The following is a 25,672-nucleotide window of genomic DNA, read 5'->3' as shown; positions in this document are numbered from 1 at the left end:
TGCCAAACGGCAGGTCATTTTAAAGGTAGACACACTCTAAGGTCAAGCCATTGCTCTAATCTTACACTTGTAGGTTCATCCAAGAAGTCAGCTGCGTTGAACAAGTTGAATTTTTTATGTAAAGCAGCTGTATTTGACATAACTTACGTAAAATGGGTTGGAAGTGAAATATGGGCATGCTGTATTCTTCAGTCATCAGAAAGACAGCTTGATGTCCTTGCTGCATCCCATAGCTTTTCCAGTTAAATGAAATTAAAAGACCTGCAGGTAAGCAATAGTGAAACTGATCCTTGGATGGACCCTTCTTGCTGTGTTTGAGACGGACTGTAGCAGGCTCCGGCCCGATGCTCTCACACAGCAGGCGTCTGCTATCCAGTCCTGTCCTTCCCTGTGTGCTGGTGAAAATGGTCTGATCCTTTCCTAAAGAAAGGAACAGGGAATTGAACTAATGTACTGTGCTGCGCTGCAGAAAAAGAGCAGAACTGGAAGGGATAACAGACTTACTTTGTCTAAGTGGAGAAGAATCATCCTGAGTGAAAATCCGTTGTTTTCAGGATCCTTATAATGCTGTAATAAATGATGGCACATTTCCAGAGGTTTCTGTGTCCCTTCAAATTACAGTGCTTAACTCTAAAGCTGTTGTGCAAATTATTTTATTCTGTTTGTAAACATTTTATGGAAAAGCTGAAAATGCCAGACTACTGAGTGTCATCTCTAATTTTCTTATGACAACTTCAAGCAAATAGCACCCAAGTCTGACTGACAGGGAACTTACTTCCATGTTTCTCCTTGCCTACAGTAACTCCCACTCCGTTCTTCCAACCTTCCTGCTGTAGAGAGTCCTGTAGCTAGACTGCCAGTCCTCCTTGGAACAAAACACACAAAACCAAAGGATTATGATTCACACAGCTACATTTTCTTTTACATGCTTCTCCGCTTACAGCTTGAGGGCATGAAAAGTAGACAAACAGCCCAGATCATGTGGTCTCTGTTTGATTTCTTAAGTTGCTTTAAAAGATCATTTTTGCATTTCTCTCCATTGAAGTCACTGAGGAACTGTTAATTGCTTCAGTTTCAAGCCTAGCAAGTATATTCCTGATACTTCTGCTGAGTAATGTCTATAAAGAAACTCTGTAAAATGTGTTACGGTCCCTGTGGCACCCCTATGCACTGAATACTTCTTTCTGATCCTGTAACTGACATAGTCACAGTTCAGTTTTCTGTCAAAATCAGTCTCTTTAGCAACATCTAAACTGTTGGTCCACTCTGGTTTGCTTGTTAGTCTAAATACTAACTCACCAGTGCTTTTACCAGCAAACAGAAGTAAGTATAAGGACAGATACCTTTTACATTGATGCAGTTCTTACAAAACAACACAACCTCCCTATGAAACTGTCAGTTAGTCACTGTTCACTTCTAGAGTGAACTAGAGAATGATCCCCAGTCTGATCACACCTACAGCAAAGTGGCAGAAGGCACATAAAATAAGCTTAGTAATGCATTGATAATGCTTTCTAAATATTAGCTTTAAATATGTATCTTTCTGTCTCTGATGTTTAATAAGAATGTGCAATGTTACCTCAATAACAGCCCTTACTATGAACTAATAGATAATTGTTGCACTCAAATACTGGTCTAAAGCTTGTTGTATTGCTTACATTTATGTGCTGGTTTTATCCCTACTCAAGCAGTTCCTCAAATAACACGGGGGACATATATATATATTAAAATGCATAGAGATACAACTCTATGACCAGTTGCTACGTTCCTTCCAGACCTCAAAATTTTCAGTAGTTGTTAGCTTTCAAAATTACTGTATCTCAAAAACTAAACTTCTATGGATACATTTTATTGTAGAGGGACTAGAAATGAGCACAAGATAACTAAATACTGTTATCCTGGTCTAATAAATAGTAGAATTAATTTATAGTCTGTTTTTCTTAAGAATGATAGGTGTGGGTTAAATGCTCTAAAATGATCTATGCAGAATGTTCATTAAAAACTGTAATTAAGCAATTCATGAGCTATTCACAAAGTCCATTGTCATGTAAGGTATTTTAAGATAATTAGTTTCAATTTTGCAGGATCCAAGTGAAAAGTCTGGAGCTGTAACCCTTCTTAGCTGATCCCAGGCTGGATTATTCAGAGGTATTCATAGGAGAGGTATTGCCATGTATATCCTCTCGTTGAGTTGCCAGAACGTATTGGGAAAAGTGTGCAGAGACAGACAGACAGATTCATATTTTCTATATCCTCTTCCTGAGCTGGTTGAAGGTGAGCCAGCTGTAGGGTAGGAAGATTTGTAGCCACCTTGGTGTGATTCTCCGCCTGATCTCAAAAGTGCTGTTTAAAAAAAAAAGTTATTAGCCCAGACAAAGGGTGGTTCTGACAGGCCTGTACAACTGCCGGATTGAAACTGGATCATGTATGTCTGCACTCAGCTGGGTGGACGTACGCTGAGCTTCCTGGGACTTGTGTGTAAGTGTGTTTCTATGAAAGGACAGATGTTTTCTAAGCGGCAGTTGCTTTACCAGTTCTGACTTGCTGTGCCTCTAATTGAACATGCTCTTTCTTCCTGTAAAGACAAGATGCTGTACAACAGGTCACGCTGCCCCTAATTACAGAACAGATTTTTTAGTTCTTTTGGTTTTGGCTGCCATTGCAGAAACTAATGCATCCCACATCCTATTTGGGTCTCTATCCAGAATCTTTCCAACGCATTTAGAACAGGTGTGGTGTCAGGTGGTTACCCCAGGTAGTGCCCCCAGGTCTCTGAGCGGGACTGGGTCCTACTGAGCACAGTCCTCGCGCTGCTTTTGTGACTAAGTGCTTGCTGCCTCTGCACTGGGCAGTGGCCTTGGCAAAGACACATGGGCCACCTTGGTTTTGCTTGCATGTTTGTACAGCATGGTGCAGGGCTGCTTCTTGACAGAAGCCCTAATATGATTTCACATTTTATTTGCTTTTATAAATTCTTCCCAGAGTCATGTGCAGTCACAAGCATACTGCAAAATGTATTGATTAATGCATTAGCATTAATGAGTGTGCACTGTATATACACACTGCCAAGTTTTCACCTTTAACAATTTAAGAGCGAAATATGTTGATTTCCTTTTATTTTAATTGGCTTTTAAACATGAAAAGGAAGTCTAGGTTGAACAGTACTGTGCCTCTAACAGCGTTATGTTGACTAGCCCCAATAAAATTACCATATCATGTTTCCTAATGAGCTGCTTCACGTTTGCATGAACGACCTTTCAGAAACGCTTTCCTTCCCACACGCTCCATGTGATTTTGGTCTTGATAGCAAAAGGTCTCTCATCTCACTGTAACAACTCTTACTCCTTTAACCATTCCAGACTTTGCTTTTTCCTGTGTACAGACTTACACCATTCGCTCCAAACTTTGCAGTAAATGATAATTTTCAGTAACGACATCAAGTCTGCAGATCTCTGCTGGCCTGTCTGTAGATGTTCCTGAGCAATGTAGCCATTAGGGAAAATACGAACAGTAACATAAAGTTCAGCTCTCAGAGCACAAATATAAGATGGATGTTTCTCAGTTCCTCAGGCATTTCTGTATGGCTTGAGCTTGTTAGGATTGAGAATTCTTTTTTATTATCATTATTGATTAATATTAGGCACGAGAGGATGACTTATGTCATATTAAGATGTCCGTGTGGATTATTGTGCATCTCTGTTATTTGTCACTTCCTCAGAAGGTAAGAATAAGTGAGCCAAACCCTCTACATTGTTTTGTGAAGAAAATCTTAGCTACTGAGTGCTTTGGAACATAGGGACAGATCTTGGATGGATTCTCCAGAAGAGTCAAGAAGGGTCCAATTTCAAGCTTTGATCCAAATCTTTCGGTCAATGGCCTCAGTTGGAATAGTAGAATAAAATGATTTTGGGTTTTTTTTCAGTTTCCCAATAAATGCAGGAAAGAGAATGTTATTGGTAACTGTGAAGGAAAACTGATCACTGCTAGAGCAGGAAAAAGCAGTCCAAGGAACATGATTTTCCTTCTAGGTACTGGACTGATTGTATGAGACTGTTGCTTCACTTTTACCTGACTGGCCTGCTTTTGCTGGGATAGAATCATGAAATCAGTTCCTGTTCAGGAAAGCTGCATTTCTAGGAAGACCGCAGCACCCGTTACTGTGAGAACAAGACTGATAAGACACTCTGGGTTAGTTTGTGGCCAGCCGTGGTATGCGGGTTTCTGAAGGGATCCAGGCCTCCCGCGGTCTCCAGACAGCCAGGTGCTGAAGCTGGGAGGAAGGGAGGCCAAGGCGGCCGAGCCGGGCTGGCCAACACCAGTGTCCCATACCATAAACGTCGTGCTCGCCAGCAGCTGGGGAGTCTGCCGGGAGCGGCTCTCTCTCCGTGGCCTCCATCCCTGGAGGGTCTCGCCCATCGTTCTGCTCCCGAGGCTGGCTCTCCCCGCACGGGAGCTGTGCCGCTCACAGGGTTCGCCGGCCGGCGTTCGCTGCTGGGAGCGCCCAGCTCGCCACCACTGTCTGGGCTGAGTATAACTCTGGGTACCTTATATTGCTTTAGTATTGATACTCATTTTATTAAATCTTTTTCTATTTCAACGCATTTGAACCCACAAGTTTCCTTTTTCCCCAGTTTCCCTTTCTCGGCTGAGACGGAGTTTTCAGGGGATAGAGCAGGTGCTTGCGTTTGGTCCAGAGGTGGGCTAAACTGAGACACTGACTAGCAGGCATGAGCCTTCCCTCAGACTGGAACGCTTGCAATCTGGGTCGATGCGATCCGGTTTTCTTCTGGGAGGTTCCAGTAAAATCCATTTCTTCTTCAGACCCAGTACACACTGATTCTGGCAGGAATCATTATAGTGAGTGATGAGTGTGAGATCCTAGCCCTGGCTGGGTTGTTGAAAAGTAAACTGATTACTAAAAGTAATCTGGAAAGGATTTCAGTTAGATTTGCTTGGTCAGTGTTTGGATTTAGTTTCCAAGATGTTGTTTCTATTTCCTTGTTACTGCCAAAACAGCAAAACTTAGAGATACGAAGACTCCAGGTACATGTGAAAGGAAGCAGGAAATCTGTTGGGAATATTTCCATTTCCTTACTGCAGTTACTCTGGTTGATAAGATGTGCTGTTTGAATCGAGTTCTAGGACTGGACTATGTCACTCATTCTTGGGGCTTGTATAGGCCACAGTTTTGGAGATGTTATTTCTTCAGGTACTAGAGCTCCTGTGGTCATGTTCAACTGGAATGACATCGATGGGCACCCTTCCATCCTTTTCAGCTTCCTTCCTTTTCTTTCTCCTTCCTCTTAACAAACTGTAAAATAAAACCCACAGAATTCCCTCAAGTTGGCATCAGACTGTACCTCTCATTTCTTTATGACTTTTCTGAGCCCTGTCGGTGTGTCAGTGTCCGTGATGATTTGCTTTGGTCCTGTTATGTGCTCTTCACTCCTCCTTGTGACCAATAAACTCACTCAGTCAGCAACTGCAAATGTAGTTTGGTGATGGGAATCATAGAATCTTTGGGTTGGAAGGGACCTTTAACGGTCATCTAGTCCAGCCCCCCTGGTTGGGGGGAAGGTTACTTTATAGTGAAAGCAAGTCTCTCACCATACTGCTTTTACTGATCTAAAAATAATCCACTGATCTTCCTTGCTTCTTTGGTGGAAGAAATTCACTTCATCCACAGTCCGTGACACCGGTGTACAACTGGTGATAGGTGTGTGTGTAAATCATGCTGGCCACATGGCTTTGAAAGAGGTCCAAGTCCTCTGACTTCTGCAGTGTTGCTGTAGGAGTGGTGTGTACTTCAAGATACAGTACCAGACACTGGTAAGTGGTGTTTCTTCCCTATTATCAAATGGTTTGACACATGCACTACTTTTAGTGAGCTTTTTTAATTAATGTATTTTTCTTCTTTTTTTAAAGCAAATGAAGAAACATCCATGTCGACAATGTGACAAATCTTTCAGTTCATCCCATAGTTTATGTCGTCACAATCGTATCAAGCACAAAGGCATTAGGAAGGTTTATACATGCTCGTAAGTGCTACTTTTATTTATTGAATTTCTTTTCTTGATGTATAAAAGCCAGTGTCCCATTCATTCAAACGAATCAGTTATTTAGCTCTGTAAACAGGCCAAACTGTTTAGGCTGTCCTGCATGCATAAAACATAGCAGGCTACTGAGAGTGCATGTACATAAAGTCCGCTGCCTTTCAGGGGCTTTGGCAAGCAAATCTGAAACTTTACCGAGCTGAGAATTTGCATGGCTGATAGTTCAGCTGATAGTTTCAGTAGTCTCTCAAATACACGACCCACTCTTCTAGTCTACAAAAGCCAGTATCTGTAGTAGTTTGCTCATACATAAAACGGTGTGTAATGTCTAAAAATCCTTAGTGATGTTTAAGTGGCTAGAGAGAAGATACATAATAGAAAAATCCATGTCAATCGGATAAGACATATAATACAAACTTTCCATTGTATCTTTTCATTCGTAGTTGTTTATGGATTTGCACGCTGTGGGACTGAGTTTGAAGTTCTGAAAAGGAAGCTGCAAGCAGCAGCCATTGCCTGTGGCAGTGATCTTACCAGTCCCTTCTCTGCTCTAGTATCATCTCAGCTTTGTTATGGAGAGCACAAGGCCCAGTGGTGTGGAAACTTGAGACTACTGTGCATAGTGTAGTGTCCTGGTTCCAGCTGGGATAGGGTTAATTTTCTTCACAGAAGCCAGTGTGAGGCTGTGTTTTGGATTTGGGGATGAAAATAATGTGATAATGTGCTGATGTTTTCAGTTGTTGCTAAGCAGTCAAGGACTTTTCAGCTTTCCGTGCTCTGGCCGGCTAGCGAGGAGGCTGGGGGTGCACGGGAAGCTGGAGGGGACACAGCCAGGACAGCTGACCCAGGCTGGCCGGAGGGATATTCCATACCATACAACGTCATGCTCGGTATATAAAACTGTGGGGAGGAAGAAGGAAGTGGGATGCGTTTGGAGTTAACGGCGTTTGTCCTCCCAAGTCCCCGTCACGCGTGATGGAGCCCTGCTTCCCTGGGGATTGCTGAACCCCTGCCTGCCCATGGGAAGTGGTGAATGAATTCCTGGTGTTGCTCTGCTTGCGTGTGCGGCTTTTGCTTTGCCTGTTACACTGTCTTTATCTCAGCCGGACAGTCCTTGACTGCTTAGCAACAACTGAAAACATCAGCATGTTATCAACATTTTCTCATGCCAAATCCAAAACACAGCCTCACCCTGGCTTCTGTGAAGAAAAATAACTCTAGCCCAGCTGAACCCAGGACACGTAGCGTTTCAACAGAGTGCTTTAAACCTCTGTCTCCCTGCACCATGGTTGCCTGACACAACCCATGCATCAGATTGTTTCTAACATATCCTTAATTTGTAGTTCAAATTGAGTTGCCTAGCCCAAACGCTTGTTGCTCTTGGTATATGGCAAGTAGCAAGTGCCTGGTTTTTGCGTACCCTTTGAGCAGAAAGCTTATTGTGGTTCTCTGATTTCATTTCAGAATGCCTACAGCTCTATCTTTTTTTCTTTTTTCTTTTTTTTTTTTTTATAAATGAAAGCACATTTAAAAGGTTAAAACCTTAGAAGAGAGACTTGGAAGGAGAGTATTACAGTTTAACTTCTTCCCTGCAGTTCTTGTTTGGCCATACCTCCTCCAGACACCTGTACAAAATGTTACAGCGTTGGAGCTTGGGAGAAATACACTTCCCAAAAGCACATGAGAGGTTCGGAAGTGATGCAGCGTTCTGTGTGGGAGGACAAAGCACAGATTGTGAAAGATGAATTTGTTCTGCTGGTTAGTTTGAGGTTGGAAAGGGAGCTGAGAAGGAATTAATAGTTCTAAGGAGATAAAGTATTTGGATTTGGATGCAGAATTAAGTGTCATTCGGAGCTAGCATTCATCCTACATGGAAGGTGATTGCTTTCCCTATGAAATTTAAATTAAGGAGAACTTGGGAAAGTGTCTAATAGAAAGTACAGTTTGGTGATGTTAGCGGACATCCAGGGAACAAAATAGGATGTTCCCAGGTTTTATTCTGACTCACACTTGGTACCGTTTTGGAAATCATCTTCAGAGAACTTCTCATTTCCTCTGAATATAAATTGTTCAAACATTTCTAGTTTTATTTTGTAGTTATGCTCATTGGTCACTATCTTAATAGATTGTACTCTAGTCTGGATTTATTTACTAGTCCTATTTATATTCTTCAGAATACTATGACTTTTGTTAAGAGTGACATTTGAATCTGTGCATGTCTGCTTTGTGTTTATGTAGGCACTGCCCAGACTCAAGACGTACTTTTACCAAGCGGTTGATGTTGGAAAAACATATTCAGTTGATGCATGGCATTAAAGACCCTGATGTGAAAGAAATGACAGAATCAACCAATATGGAAGAAAGGGAAGTAAAAGAAGACACAAAGGTAATCACTTAAAAGATTCATTCAATCACGGAGAGTGAATTTTTTATGGGTATACACTCGGGATCTTTAAATAGATGCAGGTATTTTGATCCTGTAAAAGTCTGATCTTCTATGAAGTAGAGCCCAAAAAAAGTCTCAAAAGTTCCTGCAACAAATTTTGTCATGCTTGAACATATTCTTGGGAAGACTTTCTGTTTGGTTTGATCACTGAATGATGGAGAATATCTAACCTACCTGTTAGTGGTTTGCTTTAAGAGCACCTTTCAAATCCTCTGCCGCCAAGTCCTCTCATAGCTGTAGAAAAGCTACAGGTTATGTAGAAGCAAGGTGACCTTCTTCCAAATACCCAGCCTTGAGCTTATTTGATAGAAATTTTAGAGTGAAACTACTTCAATCTGATGATTGAAATACAGCAGGATCTCCCGCTGTACTGGGCATTGGTGTGGCCTTACCTTGAGCACTGTGTGCAGTTCTGGACCCCACCATTTAAGAAGGCTGTGAAGGTACTCGAATGCCTCCAGAGGAGGGCAGCCAAGCTCGTGACAGGGCTGGAAGGCATGTCCTGCGAGGGGTGACTGAGGACGCTGGGTTTGTCTCGCCTGGAGAAAAGGAGGCTGAGGGACAACCTCATGGCTGCCTGCAGCTCCCTGAGGAGGAGACGTGGAGAAGGAGGTGCTGAGCTCTTCTCCCCGGGATCCAGTGATAGGACTTGGGGGAATGGCTCAAAGTTCTGTCAGGGAAGGTTCAGACTGGACGTGAGGAAGCATTTCTTTACTGAGAGGGTGGTCAAGCCCTGGAACGGGCTTCCTAGAGAGGTGGTCGATGCCCCAAGCCTGTCAGTGTTTAAGAGGCATTTGGACAATGCCCTTACATACTTTAACTTGTGGTCAGGCAGTTGGACTAGATGATCACTGTAGGTCCCTTCCAACTGATTGATGATGAGTGTTAAGAGGAAAGCAAAAACAAGACGACAGCGCTGTCCAACGACTTGATATATGCAGAGACTAACAACTTTTTTTAAGTGTTCTGGGCTCTGCGTGATAAAGAATTTCACCTCTGACAGCATGTCCAAATCTGACAGCGGAGACACAAACGTATCTTTTTTTAAAATGTACTATTATCCTTTCCATGACTCTTTCAGCCCAACATATTGTCATCTCCTTCAAGTGCTGCATACGCTTAAAGCAGCTATATACATTGTCTTCATAAACATCACAGAGCATATCTGAGCTGCATAGGATGCAGAGGATTCTTGTGGGATATTCATGTCACAGGAATTACAAGGAAAATATAAAAAATTACCAGTTTAATTCATTTAAATATTGTGCATGTTGATTCATCCTTTGGCAATATGTTAGTTTGGTTACTTACAATCGGGAGATAATCCATCAAGTCAAATTCAAGCATGAAGTAATATTAAGTAATTAAAATGGAGTTCCAGCAGGTCATGCTGAAAAGTTTCTAGAATGATATTCTACATTCTGTACACTTCTGTTGAAGTCTCATTGGTGTGTGCACTTGGATGCAGTTAGCTGGCAAATATTTACTCTAGTTTATACAGTGTATTAGATACTGTAGGTCTATCAGAGCTGACAAAACAAATTTTATGTGCAGTTTATAGTAAGGAAAGCCCCTAGTTCTCCACCATGTACAACATGTATTTGCTTGTATTATTTCAAATACTGTATGTCGTGGTTTAGCCCCAGCCGGCAACTAAGCACCACGCAGCCGCTCGCTCACTCTCCCTCCCACAGCGGGACGGGGGAGAGAATTAGGAAAAACCTCGTGGGTTGAGATAAACACGGTTTAATAGGACAGAAAGAAAGAAGGGAACAATAATGATAATACCAACAAAGGAATGTATAAGAACAAGTGAGGCCCAATACAGAAATTGCTCACCACCCCGTGATCGACAGCCCGTCCCCGAGCAGCGATTTCCGCCCCCCCGGCCAACTCCAGTTTATGTACTGGGCATGACGTCGTATGGTAGGGAATATCTCTTTGGCCAGTCTGGGTCAGCTGTGCCGGCTGTGTCCCCTCCCAGTTCCCCGTGCACCCCCAGCCTGCTCGCTGGCAGGCCAGCACAAGAAGCTGGACTGTCCTTGACAGCTCAGCAACAACCCAAAACATCAGCACATTATCAACAGTTTCTCATCCCAAATCCAAAACACAGTCTCACACTGGCTTCTGTGAGGAAAACCAGCTCTATCCTGGCTGAAACCAGGACAGTATCCACCCCTTATTCCATACCATTTACGTCATGCCCAGGTCCTATACTTTTCAGTACATTCCAATTATTCATTATTACTCTTCCTGTCCTTTAATATATACACACAGATATCACTCTCTTAGTCCATGGGCCATCACTTAAAATGTCTATGGAGTTCAGTCAGTCCATGACTCTGGGCTTCATCCATCATAGCAGTCTCTCAGGGCAGGGGAGATGGTATGTGGTGTTGGATTGTCATCTGGCACGGTCCATGTCCATGATCTGCAGGTCGAAGATGTCGATCTCGAGGGATTTGTTGGGCGCAAGCTGCTGAAGCCAGTTCTGGTTTCATCACTGCTGCACGTTGCTTGGTTTCAGTGAAGCTCATTCTTCATCAGTCTGGGTGATTCTTACTATAATACCATTGATATGGTAGATAGCAGCCATAGTAGTAATGTCATTCTGAACAATTAACATAATACAATTCAAATCATTGACTGTTTTCACCCAAAATCAAGTCTCCTTGAGGTACACATCGGACTTCCCCATCCTTCCGCATTACCCACCAAGTGCACCCAGGTCCCTGGGCAAAGGCAATCCCACGAAGGGTTTGCCTTTTCCTAATGCAGGAGTAACCCAGACTGTCTTCCCCAGCATGTTTCTCACATGCACCACAGGGACTTTATCCCCTTCTACAGTACGTAGAAGTTTTGATTGGGCAGGGCCGGCTCTATTAGTAGATCCCCTAGTGTTGACTAACCAGGTGGCTTTGGCTAAATGTTTATCCCAATTTTTGAATGTCCCATCACCCATTGCTCTCAGTGTAGTCTTTAACAGTCCGTTGTATCGTTCAATTTTTCCGGAAGCTGGTGCATGATAGGGGATATGATACACCCACTCAATGCCGTGCTCTTTGGCCCAGGTGTCTATGAGGTTGTTTCGGAAATGAGTCCCATTGTCTGACTCAATTCTTTCGGGGGTACCATGTCGCCATAAGACTTGCTTTTCAAGGCCCAGGATAGTGTTCCGGGCGGTGGCATGGGGCACAGGGTATGTTTCCAGCCATCCGGTGGTTGCTTCCACCATGGTAAGCACATAGCGCTTGCCTTGGCGAGTTTGTGGAAGTGCGATATAGTCAATCTGCCAGGCCTCCCCATATTTATATTTCAACCATCGTCCTTCATACCAGAGAGGCTTTAACCGCTTGGCTTGTTTGATCGCAGCACACGTTTCACATTCATGGATAACCTGTGCAATAGCATCCATGGTCAGGTCCACCCCTCGATCCCGAGCCCATCTATATGTTGCATCTCTTCCCTGATGGCCTGAGGTGTCATGGGCCCACCGAGCTATAAATAATTCACCCTTATGTTGCCAGTCCAGATCCACCTGAGCCACTTCAATCTTAGCAGCCTGATCCACCTGATGGTTGTTTTGATGTTCTTCGGTGGCCCGACTCTTGGGTACGTGAGCATCTACGTGACGTACTTTTATGACGAGATTCTCTAGTCGGGCAGCAATATCTTGCCACAATTCAGCAGCCCAGATGGGCTTGCCTCTGCGTTGCCAGTTGCTCTGCTTCCATTGCTGCAGCCACCCCCATAGAGCATTTGCCACCATCCATGAGTCAGTATAAAGATAGAGTACTGGCCATTTTTCTCGTTCAGCAATATCTAAAGCCAGCTGGATGGCTTTCACCTCCGCAAACTGACTTGATTCACCTTGTCCTTCAGCCACTTCTGCGACTCGTCGTATAGGGCTCCATACAGCAGCTTTCCACCTTCGATGTTTGCCTACAATACGACAGGACCCATCAGTGAACAGGGCATATTGCCTTTCGTTCTCTGGCAGTTCATTATATGGTGGAGCCTCTTCAGCACGCGCCACCTCCTCTTCCGGTGATATTCCAAAATCTTTGCCTTCTGGCCAGTCCATGATCACTTCCAAGATTCCCGGGCGATTAAGATTTCCTATTCGAGCCCGCTGTGTAATAAGCGCGACCCACTTACTCCACGTAGCATCAGTCGCATGATGCGTAGAGGGGACCCTCCCTTTGAACATCCAGCCCAGCACCGGCAGTCGGGGTGCCAGGAGGAGCTGTGCTTCAGTACCAAGCACTTCTGAGGCAGCTCGAACTCCTTCATATGCCGCCAATATCTCCTTTTCAGTTGGAGTATAGCGGGACTCAGATCCCCTATATCCTCGACTCCAAAACCCTAGAGGTCGACCTCGAGTCTCTCCTGGTGCCTTCTGCCAGAGACTCCAGGTAGGGCCATTCTCCCCGGCTGCCGTGTAGAGCACATTTTTAACATCTTGTCCTGCCCGTACTGGCCCGAGGGCTACGGCATGAACTATCTCCTGTTTGATTTGTTCGAAGGCTTGTCGTTGCTCAGGGCCCCATTTAAAATCGTTCTTCTTCCGGGTCACTTGATAAAGAGGGCTTACAATCAGACTGTAATTTGGAATATGCATTCTCCAGAAACCCACAACACCCAGAAACGCTTGTGTTTCTTTTTTGCTAGTTGGTGGAGACATAGCTGTTATTTTGTTGATCACATCCGTTGGGATCTGTCGACGTCCATCTTGCCATTTTATTCCTAAAAACTGGATCTCTTGTGCAGGTCCCTTGACTTTACTTTGCTTTATAGCAAAACCAGCTTTCAGAAGGACTTGAATTATTTTCTTCCCTTTCTCGAAAACTTCTTCTGCTGTGTTGCCCCATACGATGATGTCATCAATGTATTGCAGATGCTCTGGAGCTTCACCCTGTTCCAGTGCAGTTTGTATCAGCCCATGGCAAATGGTAGGGCTGTGTTTCCACCCCTGGGGAAGTCGATTCCAGGTGTATTGGACACCTCTCCAAGTGAAAGCAAACTGTGGCCTGCACTCTGCCGCCAAAGGGATCGAGAAAAACGCGTTAGCAATATCAATGGTGGCGTACCACTTGGCTGCCTTTGACTCCAGTTCATATTGAAGTTCTAGCATGTCCGGCACAGCAGCGCTCAGTGGCGGCGTGACTTCATTCAGGCCACGATAGTCTACTGTCAGTCTCCACTCTCCATTAGACTTTCGCACTGGCCATATGGGGCTGTTGAAGGGTGAGTGAGTCTTGCTGATCACTCCTTGGCTCTCCAGCCGACGAATCAGCTCATGGATGGGGATCAGGGAGTCTCTGTTGGTGCGATATTGCCGCCGGTGCACTGTTGTGGTAGCGATCGGCACCTGTTGTTCTTTGACCCTGAGCAACCCCACCACAGAAGGGTCCTCTGAGAGACCAGGCAAGGTGGACAGCTGTTTAATTTCTTCCGTCTCCAAGGCAGCTATACCAAAAGCCCACCGGTACCCTTTTGGGTCCTTGAAATACCCTCTGCTGAGGTAGTCTATGCCCAGGATGCACGGAGCCTCTGGGCCAGTCACAATGGGGTGCTTCTGCCACTCATTCCCAGTTAGGCTCACTTCGGCCTCCAGCACAGTCAGCTGTTGGGATCCCCCTGTCACTCCGGAAATACAGATGGGTTCTGCCCCTATATGGCTTGATGGCATCAGGGTACATTGTGCACCGGTGTCCACTAAAGCCTTATATTCCTGTGGGTCTGACGTGCCAGGCCATCTAATCCACACAGTCCAATAAACTCGGTTGTCCCTCTCCTCCGCCTGGCTGGAGGCAGGGCCCCTCTAATCCTGCTCATAGTACTCGTTACCCACTTCTTGTAAATAGGAATCAGAAGTCCCTTCAAGAGGATCAGAGGTGAGATCAGCTCTTCTATTCTTTCTGGGAAGCTGCCCACTGGAAAGTGGAGCGACGATTTTCCTCGAGGAACCTGAACCCCCTTTTGTAATTGTTTTTCCTTGCAGCTCGCGTACTCGTGCCTCTAGGGTCGAGGTAGGTTTTCCATCCCACCTCCTCATGTCCTCTCCGTAGTCACGCAATTGAAACCACAGGGTGGCTCGGGGTGTGTATCCTCTATATCTTCTCTCTTGAACAGAAGAGCGCTTACTCCTAATGGCTGAGACACTGGTCCGTGTGGGTGGAGGGTAGGGCATATCCTCTTTGAATTGCCGGAACTCTCGGGACAGTTTCTCTATAGCAGAGACGCAGGCCCGTAGGGAGGAAGAGAGACTTTCTTCGTATTGCCGGAGTTGGCCAGCCAATTCATCCACCGTTGGTCTCTCTCCGTCCTTCCAGGCCATTACTGCTAATGAGTTGGCATATGATGATGGTGCACTCCGTACAAACTTCCGCCACATAGGTTGCGTGCAATTGACTTCATCTGGATCTTTGGATGATTGTCCATTGTCCAAGTCACCATAAATCACTTCCAGCACCGCTAGCTCCCTCAGGTACTGGATACCTTTCTCCATGGTGGTCCACTTGCCTGGGTGACATAGAACATCTTCCTTGAAGGGATACCTTTCCTTCACACCCGACAGGAGTCGTCTCCAGAGGCTGAGGACTTGTGCACCTTTTCCAATTGCTTTGTCAATGCCCCCTTCCCTAGAAAGGGATCCCAGCTGCTTGGCTTCCCTACCCTCTAATTCCAGGCTACTGGCCCCATTATCCCAGCATCGGAGCAGCCAGGTGACAATGTGCTCACCTGGACGACGGCTGAAATCCTTTCGCATATCTCGCAATTCACTCAGGGATAGAGATCGGGTAGTTACCGTCTCTTTTATAAGTTCTTCCTCTTCCTCCTCTTCAAGCGATGACTCGCTCTCTTCCCTCTTCCGTGCTTGTGATGGCCCTGCTTCAGAGCACTCTGCCTCCTCACTCTCTTCCTCTGGCTCCTTCTTAGCAGGATCTTCCTCCTCCCTTACTAAACGAGCTGACTTCCGCTTCCAAGATTTCTTCTTTTGTACAGGGGCAACTGATACCGGGATGGGCTGGTCCTCTGGTTCAGCTGCAACAGTCTGAGTAGCTACAGTGCCCGCCGTGGGGGTTGGAGTAGTGGCAGTGCCCGCCGTGGGGGTTGGAGTAGTGACAGTGCCTGCTACAGACGTTGGAGTAGTCACAGTGCCTGCCACATTGCCATCAGACCCAGAGAGCCTCTCTCCCCTTTGCACAGTGTTAAATAGGGTTCGGTAGGCATGGGCCAGGCCCCAGCACATGGCAATGATTTGTGTCTCCTTGGAGCTGCCAGGCTGACAGCATACTTCTTCCAGATATTCTGCTAGTTTATCAGGATTCTGCACTTGTTCGGGAGTGAAGCTCCAAAACACCGGAGGTGCCCACCGCCCCAGGCATTTGCCCATGCTGTTCCACACACCCTGCCATTCATAACTATCCAGCCTTGGGGCAGATCTCCGGGTGATATTCTTAAATTGCTTGCCAACCTTAGACAAAACTGAAACCATGTTCCCCAGAAGTAGCAATAGAGGTATTTTAACCAGCCAAGGGTGTTCAAAATACTGAAAAATTATTGTGATGAAGGAGGAAATGTTATGATAGAGGGTATCAAAGGTACCATTCTGCATTTCCTCCATAAAAAACCTTTCAGAGGCAGAAGTATAATTGCTAATCGTCTCCACAAGACTGTAGCCAAAATACAGTAACGGCTTTAGTACAGAGCTCAGATGATACCACATTAAGCTCAAGGTCAGTGCTCTAAAAACAAAATTCACAGGCGAGACATTACTAATCATTGCAGAGTACAGCAGCCCGCAGAAACCAACACCGATCCTTAACATGTACAGCAAAGACGAGAGCATGATGCAAATCAAACTGATATTGTGACCTGCAACCGTTATTATCTCAAGCCTCGGGCCCCACGTTGGGCGCCAAAAAGGACTGTCGTGGTTTAGCCCCAGCCGGCAACTAAGCACCACGCAGCCGCTCGCTCACTCTCCCTCCCACAGCGGGACGGGGGAGAGAATTAGGAAAAACCTCGTGGGTTGAGATAAACACGGTTTAATAGGACAGAAAGAAAGAAGGGAACAATAATGATAATACCAACAAAGGAATGTATAAGAACAAGTGAGGCCCAATACAGAAATTGCTCACCACCCCGTGATCGACAGCCCGTCCCCGAGCAGCGATTTCCGCCCCCCCGGCCAACTCCAGTTTATGTACTGGGCATGACGTCCTATGGTAGGGAATATCTCTTTGGCCAGTCTGGGTCAGCTGTGCCGGCTGTGTCCCCTCCCAGTTCCCCGTGCACCCCCAGCCTGCTCGCTGGCAGGCCAGCACAAGAAGCTGGACTGTCCTTGACGGCTCAGCAACAACCCAAAACATCAGCACATTATCAACAGTTTCTCATCCCAAATCCAAAACACAGTCTCACACTGGCTTCTGTGAGGAAAACCAGCTCTATCCTGGCTGAAACCAGGACACTGTATTTATCAAAGTTGTACTGGAATCTACCAAGGGAAAGTTTTTGAGGTTTGCAAGTCACAAATAGTTATGAAAAGAACTGCGAATTTATGCTTACATGATACACCGTTTATGGCTTGTTTCAGGTTCCTAGTCCAAAGCGTAAATTGGAAGAACCCGTACTGGAATTCAGGCCTCCGCGAGGAGCGATCACTCAGCCATTGAAGAAGCTAAAGATAAATGTTTTTAAAGTTCACAAGTGTGCTGTTTGTGGCTTTACAACAGAAAATCTTCTCCAGTTCCATGAACATATTCCTCAGCATAAATCTGATGGCTCTTCGTACCAGTGCAGGGAATGTGGACTCTGCTACACATCTCACGTGTCCCTCTCCAGACATCTCTTCATTGTACATAAGCTGAAGGAGCCTCAGCCAGTATCAAAACAAAATGGGTCTGGGGAGGATAATCAGCAAGAAAATAAACCCAATCATGAGGATGAATCATCTGACAGTATGGCATCAGACAGAAGATGCAAAGTGTGTGCAAAGACTTTTGAAACTGAAGCGGCCTTAAACACTCACATGAGAACACATGGCATGGCCTTCATTAAGTCAAAAAGAATGAGTTCAGCTGAAAAGTGATCAGATTATTTGGGACGCAGATTATCTCTCTCCACATTGCAATACTGACATTTTTGCTACAGAAAGTTCAAGGTATAATAGTGTTAACAGTACTGTTCAGGCTGTTGCAATATATTCTGCATAAAAGTGTCCCCTTCACCTCATTGTCTATACCCTCAAAACCATTGAAGCAGTATTTGAGTTGAAAAGAGTTTGTATATATTTAAACTAATAACTTTTATACTCTTTGTTACGTGTTTTTATCGTATCTAGTGGAAAATTTTGTTTTTTCTGTTTCATTTCTGTTTTTTTCTAGTAAGTTTCTTTAAAACAGAGTTCTGAATGCTGGGGCAGTTCCTTAGGTTCTCTTAGACTGTTTCTTACTTGAATGCTTTTGAAAAAAAGTTCAGCTAATGGAAGTGCATCAGAAGGCAGTGCTTGGCGGGGATAGGGGAGGGGAAGCAGGCTAAGGGAAGATTTTAAATTCTAAGAACTTGTGCTTCTAAATGTCTAAGGAAGCTTTTAAACTTTCTCTTAGAAAATACATATTTTAAAAAAAAAAAGTAGTACCACTGCATATGTAAAATGAAGTGCTGGTTTTAGGTGGCAACACCAGAACAGGTGCAGACCCCCTAGAATGCTAAAGTACTTTAGAAAAGTGTAATTGCACAACTCTCTGTATCATTAAGTGATTTTTTTTTTTTTTTTAGGCCATCAGGTGCTTGTGATCAAAGCTCAAATTGTTACAAAAGGGCTGGGCTGCTCTGGATTTAACAAATACGATGTAATTAGAGGAATAGGTTTATAATGATGGATGTTTTCTGTCACGTAATTTATTAAACATTATATAGAAGCGAGTACGCAGCATTATATATTTTCCTTTATTTCTCGTTATTGAAAGAAAATAGTTAACCCTTGCTACAGGGGTTGGTATTTCCCAGCTCCGTATGCTCATGCCAAATGTTTTGGTGCTCAGTGTTACATACAGCCACAAGAAGCTAACACACCAGCCTATGTCAGCATCACGGGGGCTTTCGGCTTTAGCACAGACCAGGTGAAGCTAGTTCAGCCATTTCAAACATGTATCTAATATTGCTAGTTATACTTTCACAACGTACAAAAAGGTACCATACTGTCCCTTTCATATATAGTTCTCTGTGAGAGTTATATTTTTGGTTTTGTTTTTGCATTTTATACCTTGTATGTATCCCTAAAAAAAAATTTTGTACTTTTTTTTAAAACAAATTGTGTATATATAGATAGCTGCATGATACACAGTAGTACTTGTTTGGTTCCTTAAAAGTCTTGCTGCTGTCAGATGTTACTATACATTACGTCCTTTACAACTGTATTAAACACATTTCATATGTAAATAAATGTGGAGCATTTTGCCCCTAAAGATTTGTGAGATTCTGTTATTTATCATTCAATTTTAACAGTTTGAACAATGGAAGTGTTTGAAAAAATATGGATCCTTCTCAGCCACCTCTGTAAAACTTCTTAATCACTCTGGAAATTGTGTATTGGATACATTAGCTCTGCTTTCTCCCTTCATCCTCATTCTTAATTTGGTTTGTCGGTAAATGCTTGTTATCCCGTTTATATTACTCACATATTGAGTGGTTATGAGGTACTTCTCCATCCTAAAACATAAAGCTGGCGTCGCAGGATCTTAGTGTGTAATGTACACTGGCCATCACTGCCCTTTCCATTAAGTGTATACCTCTTGAACACTTGTTTGTTGATGTGCACTGTCAACTGTACAACAAATGGGTTATCACTATGCAGAATGGTGTTTTGTATACAGTGAACAGATAATAAAAGTTAAATTTTCACAGCCATTATTAACACTTTTGTTTATTTTCCCTTTCCACTGTCTTGCACCTGCAGGGGGTTCTGTGAACTGGTGACTTAGGTCATTGTTGGTGCTGCCAAGAAGCAAAATGCTGAAAGTTACCAACAGTCACCTGAAAGCTGTTGGTCATGATGCAAAATGGCTCCGTGGTCTGGTCACAGCCCACTTCCCAGGTCAGACGTGCACAGTGCAAGCTCCCAAACTGCATTTGCCCCCATGTCTGGCACTACGTGGCCCCATGGGAGTTCATTTTGCCACAGCCATTGAGTGGAGCTCAGCTACTTAGCAGTAGGCTCTACTCAGTTTTAATTGGAAGATCGATTTAACTCTCCTTCTAGTATTCTCTCGAAAGGTTTAAGGGATTGTGGGTCTTGAACTGCCCCATAATCTCTAGACACGTTTCTGTGTCAGAGCTTCTACACACTGGGGTATGGCAGGACAGTGTAACTTTTCCTCCAGGCAAATGGTTTTGACAGGCAGAAATCCACTCAACTAGGTAAAGGGGTGAGGAGCTCTTTCCAGGACCATGGCTTTCTCCAAATACCAGACTTGCAGGGGGAAAAAGGGAAGGAAAAAAAGATTTAGTGGGACAATATCATAATGTTCCTCATCTAGTATTTCTTGCCTAGTCCTCCAGCTCCTCCAGACATTGGGGATTTTCCTTCTGTATCTTCTGAGTAGTTTGAGATGCCTTTTTCATTACTGATACTTAGGGCTGTTGAGTACCTCTCTCTCTTTCCAGGGCAGATTTCCAGTGTCCAAACATTAGTCCAGCAGCAATGCTTCTGCCCATTCCCTTTTGAGACTCTTCTCCTTGGAAGCTGGTCTGGTCCAAGCAGAGGTTTCCTGGTAATGACCAACCTGTTTGTTTATTGCTATTTTACTTGATCTTGGGCAAAGACAGTTTCACGTTTTATTTGGCTGACCCTTTCAGAAATCATGGCTCCTTTGCCGCTCAGAACCCCTCAGTGTAAGTTTGTGGTGGTCCTAAGTGTGCTCGTCTCATCTCCCTGTCCACCCAGCTCTTGGGGGACATGTGCAAAAGCAAGTAGTGGCCCCAAATTCAAATTAAAGCAATCTTTGCTGTGAGTTAAGGGTGTGCATTCCCCTCGAGAGCAGGAAGCAAATGAATTCTTTGGAGAGGCTCCCAAAACGTGGGAATGGGAAGGACAGTAGCAATAGGAAGGCAGATCTTCAGAGCATGCAGCAGGACCGCCATCAAAGACAGCTCATTATACCTGGCCCTCAGCAACACACAAACCCAAACCACCCGGCCCAGCTGCAGCCAGGCTCTGGCACAGACACCAGACAGGCCTAAGCAGGCAAATAGGGCTGGGAGACCTGGGGAGGCCAGCACTGATGCAGTGGCCACCTGCTGTGGGCAGCCTCCCAATTCCAAGCGTGCTTGAGGCACTGAGCCTCCTTTGCCATCACAAACACCCCAGGGACCACTGGAAGATGGGGAACCCTCCAGTCTCCACTGTATATGTGGAGCTACAAGTCTGTCAGGTTGTCCTGGTTTCAGCCAGGATAGAGTTAATTTTCTACACAGAAGCCAGTGTGAGGCTGTGTTTTGGATTTGGGATGAGAAAATGTTTATAACATGCCGATGTTTTGAGTTGTTGCTCAGCTGTCAGGGACTGTCCAGCTTCTCGTGCTGGCCGGCCAGCGAGGAGGCTGGGGGTGCACAGGAAGCTGGAGGGGACACAGACAGGACAGCTGACCCAGGCTGGCCAGAGGGATATTCCATACCATACAGCATCAAGCTCAGTATATAAAGTTGGGACGAAGAAGAAGGAAGGGGTGGGGGGATGTTCGGAGTTACGGCATCCGTCTTCCCAAGTCCCCGTCAGGTGTGATGGAGCCCTGCTTCCCTGGGGATGGCTGAACCCCTGCCTGCCCCTGGGAAGAGGTCAATGAATTCCTGGTGTTGCTTTGCTTGCGTGTGCGGCTTTTGCTTTGCCTATTAAACTGTCTTTATATCAAACCGTGACTTTCCTCACTTTTACTCTTGTGGTTCTCTCCCCTGTCCCACTGTGGGGGAGTGAGCGAGCGGCTGCCTTGGGGCTTAGTTGCTGCCTGGGGCTGAACCATGACACAGGTCTTCCCGTAAGGAAGACCAGGAGATGAATAGCATGTTGTAAAGCAACGTGAGACACCAGTTTGCATGCCTAGGGGAATTATTTCCTCTTGTAAACTATAAAGAAAATATTTAAACATATTTTCACATAAGGTCTGGCATTTTAATTGTTTTCTTTTAATTCATATTGTGACACTGACAGTCAATTACAATGATGACATTAATACTCCTCTTTTCTACACCTTCTTTCCTCTGAGGATTTAACAATAATGGATTAAACCTCATAAAACCTCTCTGTGAGGTAGGAAATGGATCATTTGGCCTCCACTGTTTTGCAGCCACAATTTTGGTTGAACACAGAGGGTACTTAACATTGCACATCAACTCTAGCAAGTGGATTAGAACAGAAATACTAATTAAGGTTTCAGGGAGCATTTAGGCAGCCAGAACAAAGCATTAGTGTCAGGTTGTCGTGGTTTAGCCCCAGCCGGCAACTAAGCACCACTCAGCCGCTCACTCGCTCCCCCCCGGTGGGACAGGGAAGAGAACTGGAAGAGTAAAAGCACAGCCTAAATAAAACTAATTTTTCACCCGCTAATGTTGGTTAGCACTGGCAGTGCAAAATGGTTAAATATGTTCTCCCCTCCGACCTTGTTAGCCAACTGAAGTGTGCTTTAGTGTTTAAAAACAAAGCTTTCCAGAGCAGGTGATGTCTCCCCAGCTGTTGCATTTCGCAGTGCGCAGACATTCTGCTGACAGGTTTGTAAGGGCTGGCTGCGGTGCGGTGGGTGCGAGGTGCCACACTGAGGTGGGTGCATGGTCCACCCCGGAGCGGTGGAGCACACAAGCAGTACCTGGCTGCCATGCTGCCTGGCTCGGGTTGTCCTCAGGGCCATGAGTATATGAGGTCTTTGGGAAACAGCATGGAAACAAGTCAGTGAGGCTGTAGTACGTGTGGAAAAAACAACACAGAACACTCGTGAAGCTTTGAATGCATCGTCTTGGGGACACACACTCACTTAGTGGGAAAGTAACCGAAGATGACCGCACGAGAGTTTACAATAGCCCAGCGAGGCAGCATGGAGCCGGCCCTCTGCATTGTGCACAGGGCCATACCAAGACGCTTTCCAGAGCGTTCAGTTTGCCAGCAACAAAAATGCCCTTGAGAAAGGCTGTGAGACCAACCGGAACAATGGGCAAGGGAAGTGGGACACGGAGTCAGCCAGAGCCGCCTTGTTCTGTGCAATCAAGCCCACGGGAAGCAAAACGCCCTGCTACAGGAAAAGCAAGCCGGCGCGGCAGGCTCTGGGGCTCGGAGGAGAGGCGAGCGCGGCACACCCCTCCGGCTGAGCCCGAGCTGGGCATTCACGCTAACAGAGCCAAGGGGACCTGCACGTGGCTGGCACAGCCAGCTGGCACCGGGACAAGTGCCCCGGCCGCGTGGTGCGCACCATGCCGGTGCCATGGACGTGCTGGCGTTGGGACGGTGCACAGGCAGGCGGTGGTTTCTCTCTCTGGCTGCCTGGCTTGCCCAGGTCATCTGCCTGCGCCCGGAGGGACCAGCCCATGGGCAGTGACAGGGAAGGCTGCAGCTCAAAGGAAGGGGCGGTAAGAAGGAACAGGCTGAAGCGCAGCTGTGCTGGTGGCGCAGAGGACTCATCATGATGTGACACGGGGAACCATGCCCCACAAGGAGCAGAACATTCAAAACTGATGAAAGCTGTATTTTCTAATTCTGTCACACAGTTAACCAGCAGAACTCAGTGCCACAGAAAATGATGAATATCAAGGTTTCAGCAAGGGTAAGAAATGTATTTATAGGAAATACAAACATTTGGGAAGCATTCCTCCATCTCTTATTTTGATAGAGTACGATTACCTCATGTCTGCCCTGTAGGGTTTCTTTGTTCACATTGCAAGAACCTGGAATAACATGATCTTGAGACAGATCGGGTCTGGCGGCAGTTACTGCATGGGGGTAATGAGTCTACTAATTTAATGCAACTAGTCTAAGGTCAGAGGCCTTTGACTTCCATGCAGGTGGAAACCTGCTTTTCACCCTCACACATACAGTGTCACAAAGTGTACTTCAGCTACAGGGTCTCAAACGGTGTTTGGTTGGGCTGTTGGCAGTGCTTCGTCGTTCAACTGAAACAGGACTTGATTCAGTCATAAGAATACAAGAAGAAGAGAGCAAAGCACTCACTGACAAGGGGTGTGTATGCATACATCGTGAAGTGATGATATTTTTATTCGGTGGAGGGTAGTCTTGAATTAATCCCAAGAGGTGTCTGAATTGAGGGCTGTACTGTTCTGTTCTTAACAGTCTGAAAAAGGGAGTCGCACGTCACAAGGTTGCCAATGACACTAAGCTATGCAGGGTAGTAAAAAAGAAAAATTATTGCAAAGCATGACAAAAGGACATCTCAGTACTAAAAAAGGTGAAAAAATGGCAGAGGAGAGTCAATGTAGAAAAATGAGACATGCTTCAGAAGTGAACAAACAGGACTGAGTTTACATACCAAAGGACAGACCCCGAACCAGCCATGGCTAATTCAGGAAAGAAGACTTAGAGTGGCAATTGCTAGTGCTATGAAGTTGTCAGCCTGGCACAATAGTGATTAAAAAAGCAAACAGATCAGTAAGACAGGAATACAAAAACAAACAGAAAACTTAGTTATACCACTAAATAAATCCATGAACACCTGCATAGAGTATATCTTATGCAGCTTGAATTCTCCACCAGCACCTCAAAACACAGAGCAGACCTGGCATAGGCACAGGGAAGGACAGATACTGGAAGGACTTCTGCACAGGGGCTGTCAAAAAGGGGTACAGCTCACCAGCCTGAGTAAGGGTGGCCAAAGCAGATGTGCCCGAGGTTACTAAAGACATGGTAGCGTTGAACAGGGAACGACTGCTCCCTGCATGAGAAATGGGAGCATCCAAATGAGACAAGGGTTCAGAAGTGCTTCATCAAACATGTAGTTAAGATGGGGAACTCCCTGCAACAGGATGTTACAGATTCTGAAAGCTTATGTGAATCAAAAGTAATTAGACAAATTCATGGAAGAAAGACCCACTCAGGGCTCTTTAAAGACAAAAACAGCTTCTCTGGCTTGGGCACTCCCGTTTTCTTACAGCCTCTTCCAGGCATCCAGTTGTTTTGGCTTTGTCAGAGACAGGGCTTGAGTTAGACAAACCTTTGGTCTGATCTGGGCAGGATGGCTTTAGAGTCTTTCTTATCCAAGCTGCAGCTTTTTCTTGCAAGCTGAGATCCGCAAGTCATCTTCCCATCATGACGTCCTCTGCAGCCCCTGTGGCCCTGACCCAACGGCCAGGAGGTGCCTGCCCCTGCACTCCTGGGCTCTCTGTCATCTCTCCACCCCGTAGCTGTGCTTGTGGTGCAATGCCAGCCCCTCACCGGTCCCATTTGTGCCTCTCCCGTGCAGTACGGGTTCTCAGCATGGCACCCACTGTTTCAGTTTAGCATGCCACAGGGGTGTCTGCAGTCCCAGCCCTTCATGCCCTGGAGGGTATGCACCTTGCTGTACCTCTAAACTCAGCTAGAAATATGCCTATTTAAATGAATGCATATATGTGGTCCAGTGCATGGTCCCTTTGATGACTCCCATGTGTATCTGCCTCCTCCTTTGTTTATGGGGTGACTGGTGGGCATGTATGTATTGCCCACCCCTGCATGGTGCCCCTTGGCACCTGCCTCTGTGGTATTTGGAGGGCTGGTCTTGACTTGCTCAAGGAGGCATTTAGCCTTGTGTTGCCCAGCCACCCTTCTCGCAGAGTTAGTACAGCAGAAGTTGAATCTGGCTGACCGCAGGCGTTGTACTTCTAGACTTGTCTGGTTTTTTTATTTCTGGGGGGCATTTACAGATGCACAACTTGACCTGCTAAAAGCCCAAATGTCCTCTAGTTCTTAACCTCTGTGCATCTGTGGGGAATTCAGCAAGGCAGGTCTATTTAGTTTTAAAAGGATTTTTATATAACTCTGACCTTTTCATTCTGTTAATATTACCTTTCTCAGTATACTTAGCATACACACGCAGCTGCCAGGCCAATAATGGGACACAGAAAAACCTATTTTATTTTAAAACCTTTCTCAAATATTAGGGCAGTTCAGGAGTCAATTCTTTGTATTTGAATT

At 45.4% G+C, this 25,672-nt stretch overlaps 1 protein-coding gene across 1 annotated transcript in view; it reads left to right on the top strand.

Moving 5' to 3' along the window:
* The window catches only part of LOC309415073 (zinc finger protein 532-like), a gene marked incomplete at both ends in the record, with an annotated part of 55,950 nt that extends 38,354 nt beyond the window's left edge, over nucleotides 1-17,596 (top strand). The window contains 3 exon segments of the mRNA XM_082012478.1: nucleotides 5,926-6,038; nucleotides 8,292-8,439; nucleotides 17,102-17,596. Of these exon segments, the coding sequence (XP_081868604.1) occupies nucleotides 5,926-6,038; nucleotides 8,292-8,439; nucleotides 17,102-17,596 (756 nt within the window).
* Between the last annotated feature and the right edge of the window lie 8,076 nt (nucleotides 17,597-25,672).

This window comes from Phaethon aethereus (genome assembly GCF_964289735.1).
Source record: "Phaethon aethereus genome assembly, chromosome: W".
In the NCBI taxonomy this organism is placed as follows: domain Eukaryota; kingdom Metazoa; phylum Chordata; class Aves; order Phaethontiformes; family Phaethontidae; genus Phaethon; species Phaethon aethereus.
The sequence above is the reverse complement of the archived record's forward strand: the minus strand, read 5'-3'. Positions and strand labels throughout refer to the sequence as shown.